Source organism: Haliotis asinina, chromosome 8 (assembly GCF_037392515.1).
Source record: "Haliotis asinina isolate JCU_RB_2024 chromosome 8, JCU_Hal_asi_v2, whole genome shotgun sequence".
NCBI classification, from domain to species: domain Eukaryota; kingdom Metazoa; phylum Mollusca; class Gastropoda; order Lepetellida; family Haliotidae; genus Haliotis; species Haliotis asinina.
The window spans coordinates 7,589,339-7,611,124 of NC_090287.1; the positions used below are offsets into that span (position 1 = coordinate 7,589,339).

At 42.1% G+C, this 21,786-nt stretch overlaps 2 protein-coding genes across 3 annotated transcripts in view; both read left to right on the top strand.

Moving 5' to 3' along the window:
- The window catches only part of LOC137294412 (atypical kinase COQ8B, mitochondrial-like), a 44,047-nt gene that overhangs the window by 10,610 nt on the left and 11,651 nt on the right, over nucleotides 1-21,786 (top strand). For both annotated transcript variants that reach the window (XM_067825417.1, XM_067825418.1), the window contains exons 7-11: nucleotides 360-445; nucleotides 1,597-1,737; nucleotides 9,978-10,059; nucleotides 10,695-10,788; nucleotides 11,275-11,416. In XM_067825417.1, the coding sequence (XP_067681518.1) occupies nucleotides 360-445; nucleotides 1,597-1,737; nucleotides 9,978-10,059; nucleotides 10,695-10,788; nucleotides 11,275-11,416 (545 nt within the window). The remainder of the gene's footprint in view (nucleotides 1-359; nucleotides 446-1,596; nucleotides 1,738-9,977; nucleotides 10,060-10,694; nucleotides 10,789-11,274; nucleotides 11,417-21,786) is intronic.
- LOC137294413 (adenosine receptor A2b-like) lies at nucleotides 19,780-20,927 on the top strand. Its single transcript, XM_067825419.1, has one exon. The coding sequence runs from the start codon at nucleotides 19,812-19,814 to the stop codon at nucleotides 20,925-20,927; it is 1,116 nt and encodes a 371-aa protein (XP_067681520.1). The 5' UTR covers nucleotides 19,780-19,811.

Below are 21,786 nucleotides of genomic sequence, written 5' to 3' on the forward strand. Positions count from 1 at the left end.
ATATCTTTGCTTTTTTACACAGAAATTGAAGAGATGTGTGTTGACGACTGTTTAAATATTATTCTGTCAGATCAAGAGATCTGCATACACATCTACTGTCTCTGTGACCATAAGTGTTAGATCCAAAGGACCTGCTTGTTCAGATATATACCTAGTGAAACTGGTCATAAGTGTTTTGTAAATTAGAGGCGGTGAAACATGTAATCCACCATTGACTTCTGAACTGACTGGCTGGGGTAATGGTCAAGGGGAGATAATCCTTGACAACATGTTGGAGAAACTACGTTGCATGCAGATTGTTTTGTGTTGTCCTCTTAATGACAGGATGCTGCATACTGAAAATGTTTTCTACTCTACAGACAATTCCTTCATTAATCCGCAGTTACAGGCGATTTTTGAGAGAGTTCGGCAAAGTGCAGATTTTATGCCTTCCTCCCAAATGCGGGTAAGGCCAAAATTATTGATTTTTCTAGTTCAAAGATTAACTGGGCAGAAGCAACAGTCAGAATGAATGTACAATACAACTACCTTACACTGAATGCCTTGCTCTTTGGCTGAACTGATCTAGAGAAAAGGGAGAATACTTGCAAATATTATTGGAACAATATCAGATTTCTAATAGACACTATTTTGGTCTCTGACACCTTTCTTGGACAACAAGCTTTTTATGACTGAAATTCTGATGAATATGCATCAAAGTGTTAGGCATCCTATGATGTTGACAGAACTGGTAAATGTATTTTCTGATTAAACCAACCAATCTAATTTCTAAATGGATAAATATCCAAATAAACTATTTTTGCTACAACCTAGGCAAGCTATTTGGTTAACATGTAAACTGGAAGCAACCCTAGTATTATACATGAGGCTAAGGTCCCCTTGGTTACATGTATAGAGCAACTGCCTTGGATATATTTTGACATTTTTTAGAAGATTTTGCCTTGTTAGTCTACCAGGTGTCTGGGTGGTCAGCCTCAGTGAATTGTATTTGGTTTGCCAAAGTAGTGATTGACAGTGTATTTCGTATAGCTTGTTACAACTGACAGCTTCAAGGGGCAGAGGTAATGTAGGAGTTCTGAAAATCATAGCTCTACAATAGCCTGACTGTCATGATGAACCCAAGAAATACATAGTTTATTGTGTATTGTAAACCAAAAGATACTGTGTTCTGTAATCTGATTGGTTGAAAAATATGATCAGATAGTAATAGATTCCCAGAAACTTCAAGACTATTCACTGCGTATTGACACGTAGAAACATCGCAAATAATTGTTTTGTTGTGTCATCAAGAGTGGTGATGTCATTCAAATAATATTGTGATGTAAAGTTAGAATGACGTCACAAATGAGCAACTCCAGATGCTACCATGGGAACCAGCTGAAACAACCAGTTGATGACACTTCACTGCTGTACCCGTACTCAATGTAAACAACTGCAGACTGTAAAACCCTTTGGTTTACATTTTTGTTTACAATGTCCATAAACATCATGTGTTGGCCAATTTCTGTGTGTTATTGAGTATTTGAAGGATTGGAATATTTCATATATTTGAATTGGCCAATACAAGATGTTTGTCTCCGAATTTTCAACTTACAGCGGGTATTGACAAAACAACTTGGACCAGACTGGAGAAGTAAACTGGAGACGTTCGATGAGAAGCCTTTTGCTGCAGCTTCCATTGGCCAGGTGCACAGGGGAACCTTGCTGGATGGCCGTCAAGTTGCCATGAAAATACAGGTAGTTATTTTAATATGTACGCTGTGATACAGCTGTACGAACTGACTGATCATTTAATCATGGACACTACTGTGATAATTTTTAACTTACCTTACCATAGGTCTTATGCATATTACCTCTAGCTTCGCTAAACGAGATCAGACAGTCGTTGATTCGCCATCCCCTCGATGGCTACCTCATGTAATCTACGAATGTAGTCACGGAAGTGACGTGATCTCTCCACTCGCACGAGAGCGCAGAATCCAAAATTCACTTTTACCTTTAGCGTTCGTGCGAACGGACATGTTGGTTTGCTGGGTTTTTTCTACTATGTGTAGTTTCAATAAAGTTGCTACTCCTTGGTAGGTATGGTTTGTATCCCCTCATTTTGTATTAAAGTCAAGTCATACAAGCATTTAATGTGCTTACCTTGCTACCTCGTGTTGTTCTTTTCTCACTCAGGCATGGCCTGTCCGTGCCGTATGTGAGAACGGCATGGCGTCCATGGGGGTAGTACATCTTGTTATTTGTTTGCCCGTCATGTTTCTGCCCATGCTTGGTCATTTTCACTTGTGTTTTCGGTATTTTTCATACCATTTTCTGCCATGAATTTCAGCGTAGCGAAGGCAGCCATTGTGGTTGTTGTTTTTCGCTGCCCTGCACTTATGGGTGTGTCTATTTTTTACGTAGGGGTGTAACTACTTTCTACATTTTTATGTAGGGGTTTTTTCTCCTAGTATTGTATCAACATGTCGTCAAGTCTTGGTTTCTTGTCTGTTACAGTTTCTGTGTATGACTCGACACTTTTGTACTGTCTGCAAGGGGCAGAAGTCAGCCAAGGACCCACATCCCTGGTGTCCGGATTGTGCGTCCGCTGTTTGCTCCATCGATAATCGGTGCCTACACTGTCAAGCGTTATCTCTCGCCGATTTCAAGACCTTTTTGGCGGTTCGGAGGAAACGTTTTACACAACGTAAGAGAAGAATGTCGTCGCCAGCGTCTTCCTTGGGATCTTTACCTGACGACCAGGATCTACCACCGCCTTCAGTACCAGTATCAACGCCTAGTGTGGGGCGCTCATCTATTACGCCGGCGCGCTCCTCTCCAGAGCCTACGCATTCGGACGCCTTTGTAGACTTATCTCACCCAGATGCCTTATCCCATCCTGAAGTTCAGAGGCTTCTGCGATCTCTCTTGACACCGGGCGCTGCTGTACGCCCTACCTCGTCGTCTACATCTTTACCAACGACAGCGCCTAGACTTACGCCAGCGCCGTTGCCTGTACCAGCGCCTCTGCCTGTCCTGGCGCCACTGCCTGTCCCAGCGCCTTTGTTTACATCAGCACCAGTGTTTTCGTCAGCGCTTATTCCGACGCCAGCGCCTATTCCGACGCCAGCGCCTGTACCAACGCCAGAGCCAGTGTTGTTGCCGGACCCTGCTCCTATGCCTACTTCTTATCGGATCCCCAGAGTGTCTCATACGCTGACTAAAGAAGAAATGTTACAGCGCCAGTTGGATGAAGAGCGCGCTCGTCGTTTAGAGGCTGAGCGCTCCCGGCGCAGATCTCGTTCTAGGTCCCCGAGGGGTCGGCACTCTCGTTCTCCACACCGTAGCCGGCGCCGGCGCTCCCGGTCTGTTTCCCGCTCTCCAAGGCGCTCCTTAGAGGAAGACTCACGTACCAGAAGTAGACGTAGAGTGCGATCTCGGTCAAGATCACCACGGCGTCTCTCTAGATCCCAGCGTTCGCGATCGCCGGAACCACTGCGGACTTCCTGCAAGGAATTGAACTCTAAGAACTCTGCTTCCAACTCTAGTCAGCGACGAGAATCAACCTCTGTTTCCTGGGAGGATCACGAGGAACAGTTCTTTTGTCCAGATTATGAGGAGGACCCTGGCAATGATGGTGATAGTGATGGCACCTATCTTCCCTTAGCTGCTGTCTTTGAGTGGATTGCCGACAGATTACCGGACTGTCCTTCCCCTTCTTCAGATTCAAGCAACCCGGCGTCGATTCGCTTGTCTCCTGAGTTACTTATTCCACCACACCCTATGGTGGCGGATGCTGTTGCTTTGTTAGATTCGGACTTTGCGAAGTTATCCTTAAATCCAACCATCAAAGCGTCGAAGTCTAAGAAATCAGATTATAAAGTACACAGTCTGGATTTTGCCGACAACGGGGCGGTGCTAGACGATTCAATTAAGAGGTTGTCAAGCTCAACTCCGTCATCTTACAGAGTTCAGGATTCAAAGCTAGCAGCTATTGATACGGAACTGAAACGTATGCTTAAACCTATCTCGGCGCTTGCGTCAGCCACCTCCGCTGCAGCCTTGGATTTGTCAGAGGATAATGCCTCGAGGGTGGATCATTTAACTACTATTTTTGCTTGGCAAGGCAGAGTACTCCATGACCTGCTTGGACATTTACGCGCGGCGCTAGCCATGACTACTACTATGCGCCGATCTGGATTTTTAGATGCTTGTTCTTGGCAAGAGGAATTTAAACGACAACTACTTCGTGCACCATTTACGTCTAAGTTCCTCTTTGATGAAAAGATACCAACGGTGTATAAACAACATGCCGAACTCACTAACATGGAAGTGGCGCTGTCAACCTTCGAGGCCTTGGGCTCTGCATTTCGTGGCCGAGCCAGGGGTAATGCCAAGAAAAGATATGTACCCAGGAGAGAGTCTATCCGTTCCTCGTTTGGGAGGGGACGAGGTCGTACCAAGGACTCAGATGTCCAGCGCAAGCCTCGAGAACGCGGCAGGGATGCCCCATCTACGTCCGGTCGAGGTAGGGGCAAGCGTCCCTACTCCGGCCGCTGAAGCCATGGACTACTACGACTGGGACCTCCCACCCCCAGTCGTACCAGTTCATCCGACCCCTGTAGGTGGGAGACTAGGGATCTTCTGGGCCAACTGGACATTCCTGGAAGACCCGTTTGTTTGCAAGATCCTGAGAGCCGGCTACAAGCTACCACTATCCAGAGCTCCGCCGTTGACTACCACTCCCCTGTCACGAGTGTACTCAATAGATCAACAGGTACTTATACTAGAGAACATCAACATTTTATTAACAAAACGTGCTATAGAGATAGTGTCAGAACCCCATCACTCCCCGGGGTTCTATTCACCCATCTTCCTGATACCCAAGAAAGGTTCCACCAAAATGCGGATGATTCACAACATGGCGACTTTCAACAGCCTGTATTTAGCCGAGCCCCCGCATTTCCGAATGACGTCACTGGATCAGATCCGAGCCAAGTTGTCACCCGGAGCTTGGATGGCCAGCCTAGATTTACAGGATGCTTACCTGCACGTTCCTATATTCCCGCGCCACAGGAAGTTCCTGCGTTTCATATTCAACGGAGTACACTACCAGTGGCGAGTGCTGCCGTTTGGAATTTCTACGGCCCCGTGGCCTTTCACTCGGGTCACACTGCCTGTCACCCGGTTTCTGCACCTCCGGGGGATAGACTTCGATCCTTACATCGACGATTGTTTTCTAAATCACTGCAATCCTCAGTTGCTACGCAAACAACTGGACTTCTCCACACGCCTACTTCAGCAGTTGGGGTGGATTATCAATATCGAGAAGTCGCAACTGGAACCAACGCAGGAGTTAACTTTCATTGGGGGGTTGTTCCTGACTCGGCTCAATCTGGTCAGGGTCCCTCCCTATCGATGGCAGAAGATTCTCACCTTTACGGATCGAGCTCTGTCCCTACCTCTCACCCTCAGAGAATGGCAGTCTCTGTTGGGCTTGTTGACGTCGGCGCAAGACCTCACCCTCAGAGGACGGCTTATGCTGCGCCCACTACAGAGGTTCCTATTACCATTCATTCGGGAGAACGACCTCCAGTCATCATTTCTTCTACCCACGCACCTGCATCAGTACCTCAGGTGGTGGACGGTAGAGTGGAACGTCTGCACCGGTGTTTGTTTGACAAGCTTCAACCACGACCACGAATTGTTTGTAGACGCATCCCTCTTGGGATGGGGTGCTCACTTGAACGGCCAGACAACCTCAGGGCTGTGGTCAGACGCCGAAAGGGAGTGGCATATCAACAACCTGGAGATGCAGGCAGTCATCCTAGCGGTCCGCCACTGGCTACCGGTTCTAACAGACTCCAGACTCCTGGTAGCGTCCGACAATTCCACGGTCGTGTGGGTGATTCACAATCAGGGTACAACCAGATCCAAACAACTTCTGGACCAGATGTTCCTGTTAGCGGATCTGGTAGACAGCAACGGCATCGTGATCGCGGCTCGTCACATTCCCGGCTGCAAAAACATTCTGGCATACGCCCTGTCGCGCCCCGGCAAACCATCCCCGACGGAGTGGATGCTTCATCCGGACGCATTTCACCAGATTTGCTGGCAACTCGGGAGACCACTGGTAGATCTTTTTGCCACCAGTTTCAATCACCAGTTACCAACGTACGTATCTCCCGTGCCGGATCCTCAGGCGTGGGCAGTCGACGCGATGTCTCTGTCATGGGAAGGCCTGGACGCATATGCGTTCCCTCCTCCAGTCCTTCTCTCGGACGTAATCGCCAAGATCAGACTGACGCAGAACCTCCGACTGCTTTTGGTCGCGCCTTGGTGGCCAGCCAGGTTGTGGTTTCCCGATCTTCGATGGCTCGCCAACGGAGACCCTTACAAACTTCCAGGGTGGTTGCATCTGCTTCGACATCCACACAGTCGACAGCTGCATCCGGATCCACTGCGATTCCATCTTCACGCATGGGTCATCTGCAGAGGGCATTAAAGGCTAAGGGCTACTCTGCGCACGTGGCGAACGTTATAGCTCGCGCGCATAGAGTTTCTACCCGATCTTTATATGACGACAAATGGCGCTCTTTTGAGATTTTTTGCGCAGGAAGATCTCAAGATCCCATGGCAGCATCTCCTCAGTTTGTGGCACAGTTCCTTCTCTATCTACGGAACTCTAGACATCTCAAAGGCAGTACCTTAGGCACCTATTTGTCAGCTTTGAATTCTGTCCTTGCTATCAAGTCAGATACACAGATCTCCAAGATACCGGAACTTATTGCGCTTCTCAAAGCTTTCAAGCTGGAAGACCAGAAGGCCAAGTTCCATCCTCCAGCTTGGGATCTTAATGTTGTCCTTCAACATCTCAGAGGGCCGCCGTACGAGCCATTAGAGGAAGCCTCCTTTGAACATCTTTCCAAGAAGACGGTTTTCTTACTATCATTGGCAACAGCGGCTAGAGTCAGCGAGATCCATGCTCTTGACGTTACTCAGATCCGATTTGAACAGTCAAGACACGGACGTGTTCATTTGGGTTTGCTTTGGGATTTTGTGGCTAAGAACCAGCTTCCCGGGCAGCCTAACAGGCTATTTTCCATCCCTCCTTTGTCTACGATCCTGGGTCATCATGACGTGGAGGAGGAGCTGCTATGTCCAGTCAGGGCTCTCAGATGCTATATTAAAAGGTCAGCCTCTAGGAGACGATCCCGCAAAAGATTATTCATTCCCTTTGCCGTGTCCTGCAAAGGCGAAGTAAACAGAAATACTATTGCCCTCTGGCTCAGATCGACTATCCTGGCGGCCTATGACGACAAGCACCTGCCTCATCCGGTAGCAAGTAACCCGCACGAGATCAGGGCCTTGGCGTCTACAATGGCCCTCCATCGGAACTGCACAGTACCGCAGATCATGGAGGGCTGTTTCTGGAGGTCATCAACTGTCTTCGCATCCCACTACTTGAGGGACTTGGCAGTTGAAGACGTGGAGGGGTTACAGTCATTTGGTCCATTGGTGGTTGCTCAGCAACTTACCCGACCATCCGCCCATTAGGTAACTACACTTCTACTTACCGTTGGTCTTAAGATTAACCTCACCCCCCGGGTGCGTCGGTTTTTCTTTGGAGTTCTATTGGGTTACTCTTTGTCCTGTTCCAGGTATTATCCTGAGACCGTTGACATTGGTTTTCCCGAGTTCTCCTGATGCATGTGCACTGTTTGCTGAGGGATGGTCCTCCGGAGTCCACACCACCATCCATCTGTCGAAGCCATATGCATAAGACCTATGGTAAGGTAAGTTAAAAATTTATTAAAATCTAAATATTTTAGATATTTAAATACTTACCTTACCATAGGGCGGTGACTCCCTCCCAACGCTGGATGCTCCTCCCCACTTTGGACTCTTCGGACCTTCTGGCTGACGGTAAAAGTGAATTTTGGATTCTGCGCTCTCGCGCGAGTGGAGAGATCACGTCACTTCCGTGACTACATTCGTAGATTACATGAGGTAGCCATCGAGGGGATGGCGAATCAACGACTGTCTGATCTCGTTTAGCGAAGCTAGAGGTAATATGCATAAGACCTATGGTAAGGTAAGTATTTAAATATCTAAAATATTTAGATTTTAATAATTTGTCCATATTAAAGACGATCACAGAATTGAGCTGATTTACAAAGGTCAGTATTGGCATTATTCAGTCAGATATGGGGGATTCTTGATTAGAAATTGTGCCCAGCAACCTATCCTGGCTGCAAGACGAGACTTGGTCAGACTCTGTGATTTCATTGATAGAGTATGATCAGCTTCCCAACTCATTGGAAACATTTCTTCAGCAATGGAGAATGGGGGTGTCAAGTTTTGTGCTAAAGATCATAATGTGATACACAGGGTACAAGCATGAATTTGAGGTATGACTACATACAGCGAACATGTTATAATACAGTCCAACACCATTATGTTGAACTCTGATAAGTCGATATCTCGGTTGTCTGAATATAATTTCACTGTGCTACAAAATCCTTCTTTATTTATCATTATTTAAACCCTTTTTACTCAATACGGATGTCTCGATATTTCTGATATCTCAATAATAAATTGGATATGATTGCATGGTCCGGCTATCCAAAATTACCCTTTTAACTTGATTTTTGCATGTAAAGTTGATATGCACCTACCTTTCTCAGAGAAGTATCCATCGGAACTGTGACTGTCTTCACATGTTTATACACACACTGCGGCATGGATCAAAAGCAGTGGTAGTGTAAGCTAATTTAAGGCTAATTGGGTTGTAGGTGTCAGGTAGGTTCGTTTATCTAATTAGGATGTACTCTCAATTTCATTTTAATGCTCCTGATAATGGATTGTAGTATCAAATCAAAACAATGAGAATCTACTGTTTTCTTTTGTTTTCTTTCATTTCTTTCATGTTGTTTCCTGGTATGTGATGATAAACCCAACTCAGATATTTCGATATTCGGATGGGTCGTTATATTTTCCTGGTCTCGTAAATATCGAGGCAATGGTGTTCGACTGTTTTATATCGAAATATTTCAGAAAAGAGTATTGTTCATTCTGCAAAGTATATTTACCATACCCATCTGCTTTAAAGATTATTATCTGCAAGACCGGATTATTGTTCCTGCCAGAATGTACGTCCCACTTCTTGTTAACACAATATCTCTTGAACTGTTGTTCCCAACGTCTTCAAATTTGGTGACAGCCTACATTGGGGGATCATGCAGATGCCTTATTTTCAAGGTCACCACGACTCTGTGACCACTTTTCAAACTCTTGTTAACACAATATCTGATGAACTGTTGTACCCCATGTCTTCAAATATAGTGACAGCCAACATGGAGAGATTACACAAACACCAGATGCTTTTGGTGACCTTGCCTTTTTCCTCAAGGTCACTCCGACTCTTTCACCACTTTTCAATTTCTTGTTAACACGATATCTCATGAACTGTTGTACCCAGTGTCTTCAAATTTGGTGACAGTCCACCTTGGTGGATTACACAGGCATCTGTTGAGTTAGGAGACCTTGATCTTATTTTCAATGTGACAACAACACTTTGTTCACTTTTCAAATTTCAACTCGATATCTCGATATAAAAAAATTGCAACCAGTGTCTTCAGGTTTGTTGGCAGCCTACATTGGGTGATTATCCAGACAGCAGTCATTTCACGCATCTCTTGTGTGTGACCAAAACATGAAAAGTAGTGAAAATGTTATAAACATTTTATCCTCTTTAGTGGCGGGGGACATTGCCACTTTTGTGGCTACAGTTGTTTCAAGTTTATTTTGTTGACAGTTAGTGTTACTGAAAGAGTAAGCTTAAAGGTTATTCCTGTCTAATTTCCTCATTTCTTAGTGTTGAAAGATTTACACTGATAACTGTTTGTATTTGAATTTCATTAATGTTCAGAATGGCCTACGTTTTGTATTTGCTGAATGAATGGAGTATTTCCATGCTTCATGTCTGTCTGCAGTACCCTGGTGTGGCCCAGAGTATTGACAGTGACATCAACAACCTGATGGCCATGTTACGAGTAGGCAAACTCCTGCCGGAAGGTAACCATCACCTCTTTCCAACTTCCTTCAACTGACTGTGAGTGTATCATGGTTAGGGTAGTGAAGTTTTGGTTTTAATTATTACTCTGCTGTGTTTCAACCTTGTCATTTTCATGAGTTCTTAACCTTGCACTTGTTTAATGCTTATTCTAATAAAGAGATATCAATATCAGTGTTGATTTCTGCTATGTTCTTAGAGAGCTCTAACCATGTTTGGGCAGTGGGGTGGCCTAGTGGTTAAAGCGTTCATTCATCATACCGGAGACCCAGGTTTGATTCCCCACATGGGTACAATGTGTGAAGCTCATTTCGGGTGTCCCCTGTGTGAAGTTACTGGCATATTGCATAAAATGGCATAAAACTAAACTCACTCTCTCACTCTAACCAGTGACCTCTGAAGTACTTCACCTTATCCATCTGTTTGTGATACTTTGCAACAGCTTGGTATTGGCCTTGTATGTTGTGTGATTCACCACGATCTGGCTGGTGTGGACCATGCCTTAAATTGGTTCTGTATATTTGCCTCTGTTAACTTCTACTCCTAAAACTCCAGACTGAGTGAACTGAGTTTAGGCTTGTATGTGTCACCTAATGATAGCTTATACACATGTCAGGTTAACTGTTTATTCTTGCAGGTCTTTATGTGGAGAATGTGATGACTGTAGCCAGGAGGGAGCTGGCCTGGGAGGTTGACTATAACAGGGAGGCTGAATGTAGTCAAAGATTCAGGTACATGGCTTGGATTCAGTTATACTGATACGGTACATGGAAGAGATTTTAATGGCATGGTATCAAATGCACAATGATAATTTTGTTTCTCAATGTCAGTTTATATTTGCAAAAAAGGATAAAACCAGTTTAACATAAACACATAAGACAATTAATATTTTCAGATTTTGTATCCATGCTTTGATCTTGTGAAATGTCATTCAAACAGATGTTCGGCAGCAAGTAGCCATGATAACTCGAACAGGAAATATGGAAACTGACATGCTACGATGACTCTGTTCTAAGTAGACCACCCCTACATAGAGGTCTTTACACTATTCCTGACCAGGGAAAACAGATGATTATGTGTTTCTTTAGTATATTCTTGTACTTGATACCCATGCCATGCATCTGAATTTGTTTATAGTTCTAACAGAATATCTACTACATTTCCTGCACATTTCAGTGAAAAAAGAAATATATCAGACATATTATTGATGTTTCCAGAAACTTGTTGAAGGACTACTCAGAATTTCAAATTCCTGAGGTGATAGAAGAATTAACAACCTCCCAGATTTTGACCACAGAGTTTGTGGAAGGCATGCCACTTGACCAGTGCATTGATCTGGACCAGGAGACCCGTGACAAGGTGAGGCCATTGTGTGACAACCTCTGTTTGTCACCCGTGACAAGGTGAGGCACATCGTGTCAACCTCTGTGTGTATCACCTGGAACAAGGTGTCACAGTTTGACCAGTGTTGGGTCTGGCTGAGACCTGGGACAAGGTGAGACAACTGTGTTAATCTTCTGTGTGTCACAGTTTGACCAGTGTTGGGTGTGGGTGATGCCTGGGACAAGGTGAGACAACTGTGTTAATCTTCTGTGTGTCACAGTTTGACCAGTGTTGGGTGTGGGTGATGCCTGGGACAAGGTGAGACAACTGTGTTAATATTCTGTGTGTCACAGTTTGATCAGTGTTGGGTCTGGGTCAGAACTGGGACAAGGTGAGACAACTGTGTTAATCTTCTGTGTGTCACAGTTTGACCAGTGTTGGGTCTGGCTGAGACCTGGGACAAGGTGAGACAACTGTGTTAATCTTCTGTGTGTCACAGTTTGACCAGTGTTGGGTGTGGGTGATGCCTGGGACAAGGTGAGACAGCTGTATTAATATTCTGTGTGTCACAGTTTGACCAGTGTTGGGTGTGGGTGATGCCTGGAACAAGGTGAGACAGCTGTGTTAATTTCTGTGTGTCACAGTTTGACCTGTGTTTGGTCTGGGTGCGACCTTGGCCAATACCACGAGAATGGAGATAGTAAATCACCTGTTGGTGTAGCTATCAAGTGCATATACTGTATGAAAGGCTACCTAAATACAATGTCTGCCTAATGCACAGTGTTTACTAATACTAAACCAGAACGCGCATCATGACATACTTAATATTAAAAGTCTTGTTTCAGGAATCTATGCATCACAATATGCAGTAAATAAGTTCATGCAGATTGTCAGCTTGTTCACACATATTCAGAGGATTCTCCTCATTACCCTTCATGTCAGACTTGTGAACGGTCATGGGGTAGAATAGGCCTTCAGCAACCCATGCTTGCCATAAAAGGAGACAATGCTTGTCGTAAGAGGCAACTAACGGGATGGGGTGGTCAGACTCACTGACTTGGTTGACACATGTCATTGGTTCCCAATTACACAGATCGATGCTCATGTTGTTGATCGATTATTTACAGACCGCCGCCATATGGCTGGAATATTGCTGAGTGCGGCATAAAACTAAACTCAATCACTCACTCCTTTCATATGAAGGAATATGTGAAAACAAACTCAGGCAGTAAAGATGTGAAATTTGTGATTAATCAGCAACAGACATGATGATTTACCCTTGTAGTTGTTTTTCCTATTTTTATATGCCAACATTGAATGACCATTGTTTCCTCTTGTAAACTTCAGATATATATGTTGGATATGCACTTATTTTCATGGGTCAACAAATACAACTTTACTATGACTAAAAATGGTATTCATGATGAATTCATTTTCTGTTAACTAAGTAATGGATAGTGGTAATATCTGTTGCTAAATATCTGTGACTAGGTGCAGTTAGTTCACAAGCTGTTTGGCCAAAATTATTATGAACAGTATTGAATATGAATGCTTGACACTGTTGGATAGTGTAAATGCAGAGTTCAATAAACAATAATTATCTGTTTCACGACTTCGAGCTGCTGTTGTAACAAGTACATTATAATGTTATGCAAATGATCAGGAGAATGTACGATAGATCTTTCTTATGAAAGAAGTACTTCTCCCGACTTATAATTGCTGCCCTTTGATGTTTGATTGGAAGGGGGTTCAGTTTGATACAGACAGAAGTTATTTTCTCCATCTAAAATTCCTTTAGAGTTGAGGAATGACATAATAATATTAAGTCATATTTCTGTACGGGTCAGCAAATTAAATTAGAGACGCTTGAATTTCTAGAAGGGTCAGCAGACGCATTAGATTAGAGACACTTGAATTTCTAAAGCATTTTATCGAATTGGAATGAGATCAGGAATGTGTTGAAGCTGTTGCTAGCCTTTAAGCTTTTCTTTTTCTGTAAGCCAGGAAATAATGATGTAACTTTTCTTTGCCCCATATTTTGAAACCTGACACTCCTGTAAGCATGGTAGTTCTTACTAGATCAGTGTTTGCGGTAGGTTTTGTACAAGTGCGTGCAGAAATAAAGTTATAAATATGTCGTCCAAATCTTTTGCGAGTGAAATTTTCATTACACTCCAGAATCATTTCAAACCTTATTGTCTTTTGTTGCTGTTTTAAGGTACTTTTTAAAATTAAGTAGATCAGTACCTATGCATCCAAAATACACACACAAAATATGTTTTGCGTGTTTTTATTGTTTTTTGCATAGAAAAGGCAGATTTCTGTGTTAGCGCCAACACTGTAGATGTTAGTATGATTACTGGATTGTGAAACCCGACAGTCCCGCTTCCATGGTAACTTTTAATACATGTTACTGTAATGGCAGGATTCTGTTGAAACCCAACAGTCCTGTAACCATGGTAACTGTTACTTATGGTAGATGTTATCATGATGGCTGGAATCTGTTAAAACCTGATGGTCCTGTAACCTTGGTAACTGTTACAAATGCTATATGTTATCATGATGGCTGGAATCTGTTGAAACCTGGTGGTCCTGTTCCAATGGTAACTGTTTGCTAGATGTTATCATGATGGCTGGAATCTGTTAAAACCTGATGGTCCTGTAACCATGGTAACTGTTACTAATGCTATATGTTATCATGATGGCTGGAATCTGTTGAAACCTGGTGGTCCTGTTCCAGTGGTAACTGTTTGCTAGATGTTATCATCTTTATTGGATTCAATTGAAACCTGTCAACAAGTCTACAACTGTTTATGATCAGCAATTATTTGGTGGTGTATATAGTCTTTTTCCCATGTGATGATTTGCAAATGGAACAAAAATATCAAAAGATGTTTCATTTGTAGTTCCAATTTTTACAGTTCTGAAATAGGCATGTAAAGTCTGTGATACTGATGTTATTCCCTTTACACCAGGTGATGATGTGCAGAATAGATCCCAACATCTCTGCCTGTCATAACACTTCATACTGGAGGCAGTAACCTACACAGTGGGTCACTTGTTTACATTAACATGTCTGAGTTTAACATTTTTACACCTTTTTTTATATTAACCTTTCGAACCTTGGTAATGTCAGCATGGCCTACACCTATGTGCTTGATAGCATTCTTGAAGGCAATTTGTGGCTAACTGCTTGATGGCAGTTTATAGCACACTCAGAATTTACAACTCTATGCATGCTTGAAGGAAGTTTGTGGCACTATGCTTGAAGGAAGTTGACTGAAGGAAGTTTATGGCTCTATGCTTGAAGGGGGTTTACAGTTAATGTGCTTGTTTGCGGGCAGTTGATAGTACTGTACGTGAAAGAAGTTTGTAGGTCTATGATTGAAGGAAGTTGATATATGGATACTTGAAGGATGTTTAAAGCTGTATGCTTCCTTGAAGACAGTTTACTTGATCAACGTTACAGTGTTATCTATAAATGTGAAACCCACTGAACATGAAATGTTTATTCCATTTGATGATTCACATTAAGAACTGGTCTCTACTCTAGAGGTCCAGCTAATGGAAGCTAATGACAGGTGTGATGATGGTTTGATAGTAAGCGATCCTCTGAGTCTTAGAAATGAAAACCTTTCAAACACAAAAGGATGCAAAAAGATTTGATTTTTAACTCATATATTTAGTTAGGACAAGTTGTTAACATGAAACAGATTCAGAGTTTCCAAGATTAAGTTCCAAGATGCATGCCATGATTATTATCTACAGGGTCTGCACTGATAGCTGATCAGCAATGGCATGTGCAGATGCTGTTTGTAGTGTTGGTGTGCCAGTAATGAATTATTACCACCTGATTAGAAGAAAAGTTGATACAAATATGTGGTGTGGAGGCTAAGTCCACTCCACCAGGAGAAGTCTGTTAACCTATGCCATCCAGGAGTTTCATGCAGGAAAAGTCTGTTAACCCTTACTATTCTGGGAAAGTCTGTTAACCCTTACTATTCAGGAGAAGTCAGTAAACCCTTTCCGTTAAGGAGAAATCTGTTAACCTTACCATTCAGGAGAAATCTGTTAACCCTTGCCTATCAGGAGAAGTCTGTTAACCCTTGCCATTTAGGAAAAGTCTGTTAACCTGTACCTATCACAAGAAATCTGTTAACCCATGCCATGCAGACAAAATCTGTTAACCCTTACCATTCAGAAGAAGTCTGCTAACCCTTACCATTCAGAAGTCTGCTAACCCTTACCATTCTGGAGTAGTCTGTTAACCCTTACCTTTCAGTAGTCTGCTAACCCTTATGATTCAGGAAAAGTATGTTAACCCTTACCTTTCAGAAGTCTGCTAACCCTTATGATTCAGGAAAAGTCTGTTAACCCTTACTATTCAGGGGTGGTCTCTTAACCCTTTACTGTTCATCAGACGTTTGTTAAACCTTGCAATCAGCCACTACCATTCAGACATCTGTTAATCCCTTACCATTTTCCAGTCTACCTTTCTGCAAGACACTCATCATCATCATCATCATCATCATCAAGTACCCTTCTTCAATCATCTTCATCAAGTATCTTGACTCAATGGACTTTATTGCTGAAAATATTAATCGAGGGTACTTTCTGTTACCCTGGAGCTCCCTAAATGAAATAAAGACTTGACAACTGTGTCTGAGAGGGTTATCCATGTTAAACTGCAGCATTGTGTCCTACTTGACTCGCAGTAAATAAAAGTCCAGAATAGTACCATCATACCATCACATGCACGATGCTGTGTAAGTGAAATGAACCCCGATCTTGCTATCCCCGATTATTGTCTCTACTTGAAACATCCTATGTACCATGTCCCAAATATTCAAGTTCTGTGTGAACAGCATTTGAAGGCAGATGATATTCACAGGTACCCCAACCCAGGTATACCCCTGTTCCAAACTATAACCGGGGTTGAACTGGGCTATATGTATGTGTGTTCTTTTAACTTTTCAAATCAGTTTTCTCTTTTTATCAACTTCATTTTTAACCTTTTATATATTCATCATTATTCACTTAACAAAATATGTTTTTAAACACACTTTTAGTACAAGTACAAGCAAATTAGACAAGTTCCTGTCCTCAAACAATAACAAAAACCATATATTATACTACATCAATATTAAATTCCAAATCTCAGTTACTCTTTACTTATTTCATATATTTTCACTTTCTTTGATATTTCCCTTAATACTCAGTGTTTAAGTTTTTGGGTAGCAACACTACTTTCAAAATTTCCATTCCCCCTTCTTATTTCTTAGTGCACTACCCCAGTGACGAAATACCTAGCTTGTGCTTGCAACTCTGAAAAAAGCAAATAAGTAATTACTGACTTTGATGATATATCAGCAAGGCAGGGTCGCACAAAGTTGAAAATAGCACATCGTAAAGAGGCACTCAACAAATAATTCATAAATTTTGTATTCTTCAGTATATATAAATGAAATGCACCAGCGAATTCCTTTCAATGACACCAAGACCATTGCACGGAGTCACACAGTCATATTGAGTGAATTGTAGACGTAGTCTGGGCTATGGAGGGGGTTACTTTGGCCTGGTCCAGAATATACCCCGGGGTATAAACTGGACTAGCCGAGAGTTTATAGACTAACAACTAGTCTCTGAAATGAACATATTTTACTGAAAAAAGTTCATAGTGAAAAAATGAGAATATAATGAAATGGAGCCCTGAGCTTTCTTCATTTTCTGAAGCTTTGGAAATCTACGCTTGCCACATTTTCTAGACTTCTAGGGCTTTCTTGGATATATATACTTCAGGGTCTGTATGACAGACCAGTTCTAGACTTCTAGGGCTTTCTTGGATATATATACTTCAGGGTCTGTATGACAGACCAGTTCTAGACTTTGAGGGCTTTCTTGGATATATATACTTCAGGGTCTGTATGACAGACCAGTTCTAGACTTCTAGGGCTTTCTTGGATATATATACTTCAGGGTCTGTATGACAGACCAGTTCTAGACTTCTAGGGCTTTCTTGGATATATATACTTCAGGGTCTGTATGACAGACCAGTTCTAGACTTCTAGGGCTTTCTTGGATATATATACTTCAGGGTCTGTATGATAGACTATATAGTTTACACCAGGGTATAATCTGGTGGGGTGTTGGTCTGGGCTGGTACACCAGGAAGATCTGGGTTTGAATCGATCTTCATCAACCATGGATTGTTGTAAAAATCTACTAATGGATTTGGATGGTCGACTTTGTTGAAACATGTCATTGTATCCCATTTGTGAAGATCAGTGCTCATGCTGTTGATCACTGCATTAAATGGTACACTGGTATAAGAATTTGTATCCAATTGTCTTAATAGTTGCAACTGCTTTGTTTCATGAGAGTGACATTTTGCTAAATGTACCATTAAACCAATCAATACAATCAAGCTTGACAACAGTACAAGAATCTGTGTCGATATGTTACACGCATGAAATATAGAAATTGTTAGCAATAAAGTTTGTTCTAAACTGGAATCCTGTTCACAGCCGTGTTGACCCAGCTCACTCGCTAATGGTGTATTTTCTGCACTCTCTGAACTAATGATCTACAGACATTTGACAGAAATAGTCAGCTTGATCTCAGTTGGACATTTAGAAGCTGGAAGGAAATGAGGACTTGGTGTTCTAACCTATCATTATGTTCAAATTGACGTCTTTATTCCTTCCACAATCAGCTGCTTGTAACCACGGTCAGCACCTTCATGGTTTTTAATTGGCTTCTTTCTCGTTACATCCCCATCTTTGAACAATAATACCAGTTTGTGTAAACATATCAGCAAGTATATTTACCAAACTGATACACTTCATCTTATCTTGACACGCTCTCATCACATCAGGTTTCCTCAAAATTCATCTAATACTCTTTGAGATAACTTTGAGATAACTGCCCACTTTCACAAATTCGTTTTCATTCTTTTTGCATAGTATATTTTAACCCTGAAATATGAATATATGAAACCTTCATACAACACGTATCATGAGTAAACTGTGCTGGTACGACAGTAAATCCTTCCAGACCCATTTGTTGAGTGGTGGTCAGCACTGATAGGCCCCATATTTAGGCATGTGATGTAGACAGGTGTTTATATAACCCTCAGTTATCAGTATGTACAGTGTTGAGTGTGGAGCAGTATTGTCTGATATGCTAAGTGACGACAAGTGATACAAGGCGTGCTCCTCATTGATGGCACTAGTTAATAGTTGGGGGATACTTTAGCACTGCTACTGCTGTTACTGCAACAACTCATACATGTACTATTACTGCCACTACTACTACTGCTACTGATATTACTGTAACAGATACTACTTCTGTCAGGATTTACTACGATTTACTACCACAAGCACTTATATTTACTGTAACTACTACCTCTGCTGCTGCTACTACCAGTACTACTACTACTACCACCACCACTACTACTGATACTACCACATTACTACTACCACTACTACCACTACTGCTTCTACTACTGCTTATACTACTAGGGTTACTGCTAGTTTTACCATACTAGTACTACTACTACTAATACTATTACCTGTTAGCGAAATAAGATAATGTTTGAAAGAGTACATATAATCATTAACCCCATCATCATCATACTGCTACCCACACAACTACTGCTATTTAGTAACTCATTACTACAACCTTCACTGGTCATGCTACCTTTGATATAATTAACCGTATCGTGTTTCACGTCTGTTAATCACCATGGCTACTACACAGTCAGAGATTATGGAGTTCACGCCCCATTAGAGGACATGTCTGATGTTGTAGTGTCCATGTATCATTAGTTGAGAGACAGAGACAGATGTCTGTCCCAGGCCGTCAGCACATCCATGGCTAGAGGTGGCTTCCTGAACATAAGGAATGGTTGCATGACACTGGTGATTCTCAGAAATTACAGCAGTAATTGGGTGACTTTATTGCCTTGAAAGATTTACTGGGACATCTTTGTTTTGATAAGATATGTTCTTTCCTCTGTTCATCAGTTATGTCTGGCCAATCAGAGGGAGGGATGGTTAATGTGCGGTTGGGCTCAAGCTGGTTATTCCTACACAGGAATTTTGATGGACACTGTTAGATCACACTGAACAAATATTTGGGATGGACAGTCAACTTTGTGTGGTGTTTCGCATCATAGGGGATATTGATTAGTAGGTGTTATGGGACACTTACAATCATAGAAGAAACATTCATTAGTATTTGGAGAAGATGTCACTCTTGCAGAGTATGATGGTGTTGGTATGCTGGATGGGTTGTATATTTTCATATCTTGATGGTTTCTTCTCTTGAGAAATGCAAATGTGTTTGTGCGAATAATTACAGATTTGTTGTGACGCAAGGGGAACAGGACTGTTTATCTGAGACAAGTTGTTCAAGCAGTTTCTAGAACAAAATGGATGACATGACCATATATGGAGGTGCAAACTGGACTAATTCTAGTCATATGACATCCATGACCTCCAGTGATATGAAACTATACGGTGTAATTCAGGCAGTGATAGACCTGTGTCTTGTTCCCTTTATTATTGGTGGAAATGCTTTAGTGATCATGGCAATCATCACAACTCCCAAACTCCAGATCCCTACAAACTTCTTCATATTAAGCCTGGCTGTTGCTGATTTACTGGTTGGAGTTTTTGTTATACCATTGTACTCTTTGTATTATCTGGAAGTCCGTTTTGCCATTGACAATAAGTACTTGTGTTTAATCCGTTATGCATCAGTCATCTCTTCATGTGGTGGATCTCTGCTCAACCTTGTGTGTATATCTGTAGATAGATATATTGCTGTTATCTACCCACTGAGGTACCAAGCCCTGGTGACACCTTTCAGGGTGAAGGTCACCATATTTGTTTTGTGGTTCTACAACATTCTAATGAGCCTTTTACCCCTTATGGGATGGAACAAGTGGACGAAAGAATCCAAATGTGTCATCTTCAAGGTTATGTCACCAATCTGGATAATTTTGTCAGACTTCATGCTTGGAGCTGTTTGCTTGTCTCTGACACTTGTGCTTTACTTGCGTGTCTTCTGTGCTGCTCATAAACAATATAGAATGATGGAGAGCACATCTAATTTGATGCCAGACGAACTTCGACTTCGTCAAAAACAAGAAATTAAATCTTCAAAGGTCATGGCATTTGTCCTTCTGATGTTTGTGATATTTTGGATACCTTATTTCATACTTGCCCCAATGAAATACATCGAAGGTATACCAGCGGACATGGTAGTCACCATGAAAGATTTTGCTTTGTGTCTAAGTTTCAGCAATTCACTTATAAATCCCATTATTTATGGGTTCCTTCGCAAAGATTTCAAAGCAGCATTTAAGAGATTTCTGTTCATACAAGTACAAAAAGCTCGTTATCGAAGGGAATTCTCCAAGAGGAGACAAGGGACGATAGTTAAGATGAACCTCCCTCTGAAATATCTGAGCAATTTCCACAGTCTGTCATCTACAGGATCACTCCATTCTTTGAGGTCTGTGTCAACCATGAATGAAGTATAGTGATGGTAGAAAATTTCCAAGAAAATTGAGGATTCCAGGCCACATTCCGGATGTATGATGTTGGTTATTTTGGACACTAAAGAAAGGTTAAGATAAGGAGAAGTAACATTTTTCAAAAATTTGGATTCTCATGCACATGGAGGACTGTGATAGCATGGTTTGGGGATATGATATGGATTTCTGAGTACAGATGAAGACATCTGTGTGTTTGGTCCAGTGATCCAACCAAACAAACACTATTTTGTGTGAATCAGTTTTAATTAACCACTACTGTGTTTTAATATCTACTCTTTACTTGGAGGATCCTGTATTTATGACTAGGCCTTGACTCTTTAGGACATTTTTTGATTGGGGCTAGTTGCAAGGACACACTAAGATGGCGCTCTCTCCACTTTGCCCCTGCAGTGCAAGAGTCATTCATGGAGAGCAGCAGATTTAGTTGAAAGTTTACCATCCATGACGACCAAAACAATAAGAATGTTTCTATTGAGTTTTCACAATTTCCTAAATGTGGTGACTACCTGTCTTTAGGAATGTCTAAGGGATGACATTAGTGTTGACAAACCTTGAACAACCTTAGAACTATTGACTGGTGACAGGCTGAGGATGTTCACACACAGTGCATGGCTTCACAGTGCCTGGACGTGGATGTCAGAAGTCTGAGATGTCCTTGTTCCCTACACATGTAGAAACACCATGAGTAAGTACTTAGTATTTATCAATGGTCTTTTGGTTGTCATAATAATTTAACTATAACTGTTTTGTGGGGAATTAGACTTCAGCACGGCAGACTGCAAACATGTTTTACTACTGTCTCCAAGAATGTCCATTGTGAGATATGTCTGTTGTCTGCACAAAT

Bases quoted from the DNA above. Each gene is read 5' to 3' on its own strand.
- LOC137294413 (XM_067825419.1), top strand. From the start codon at position 19,812: ATGGATGACATGACCATATATGGAGGTGCAAACTGGACTAATTCTAGT.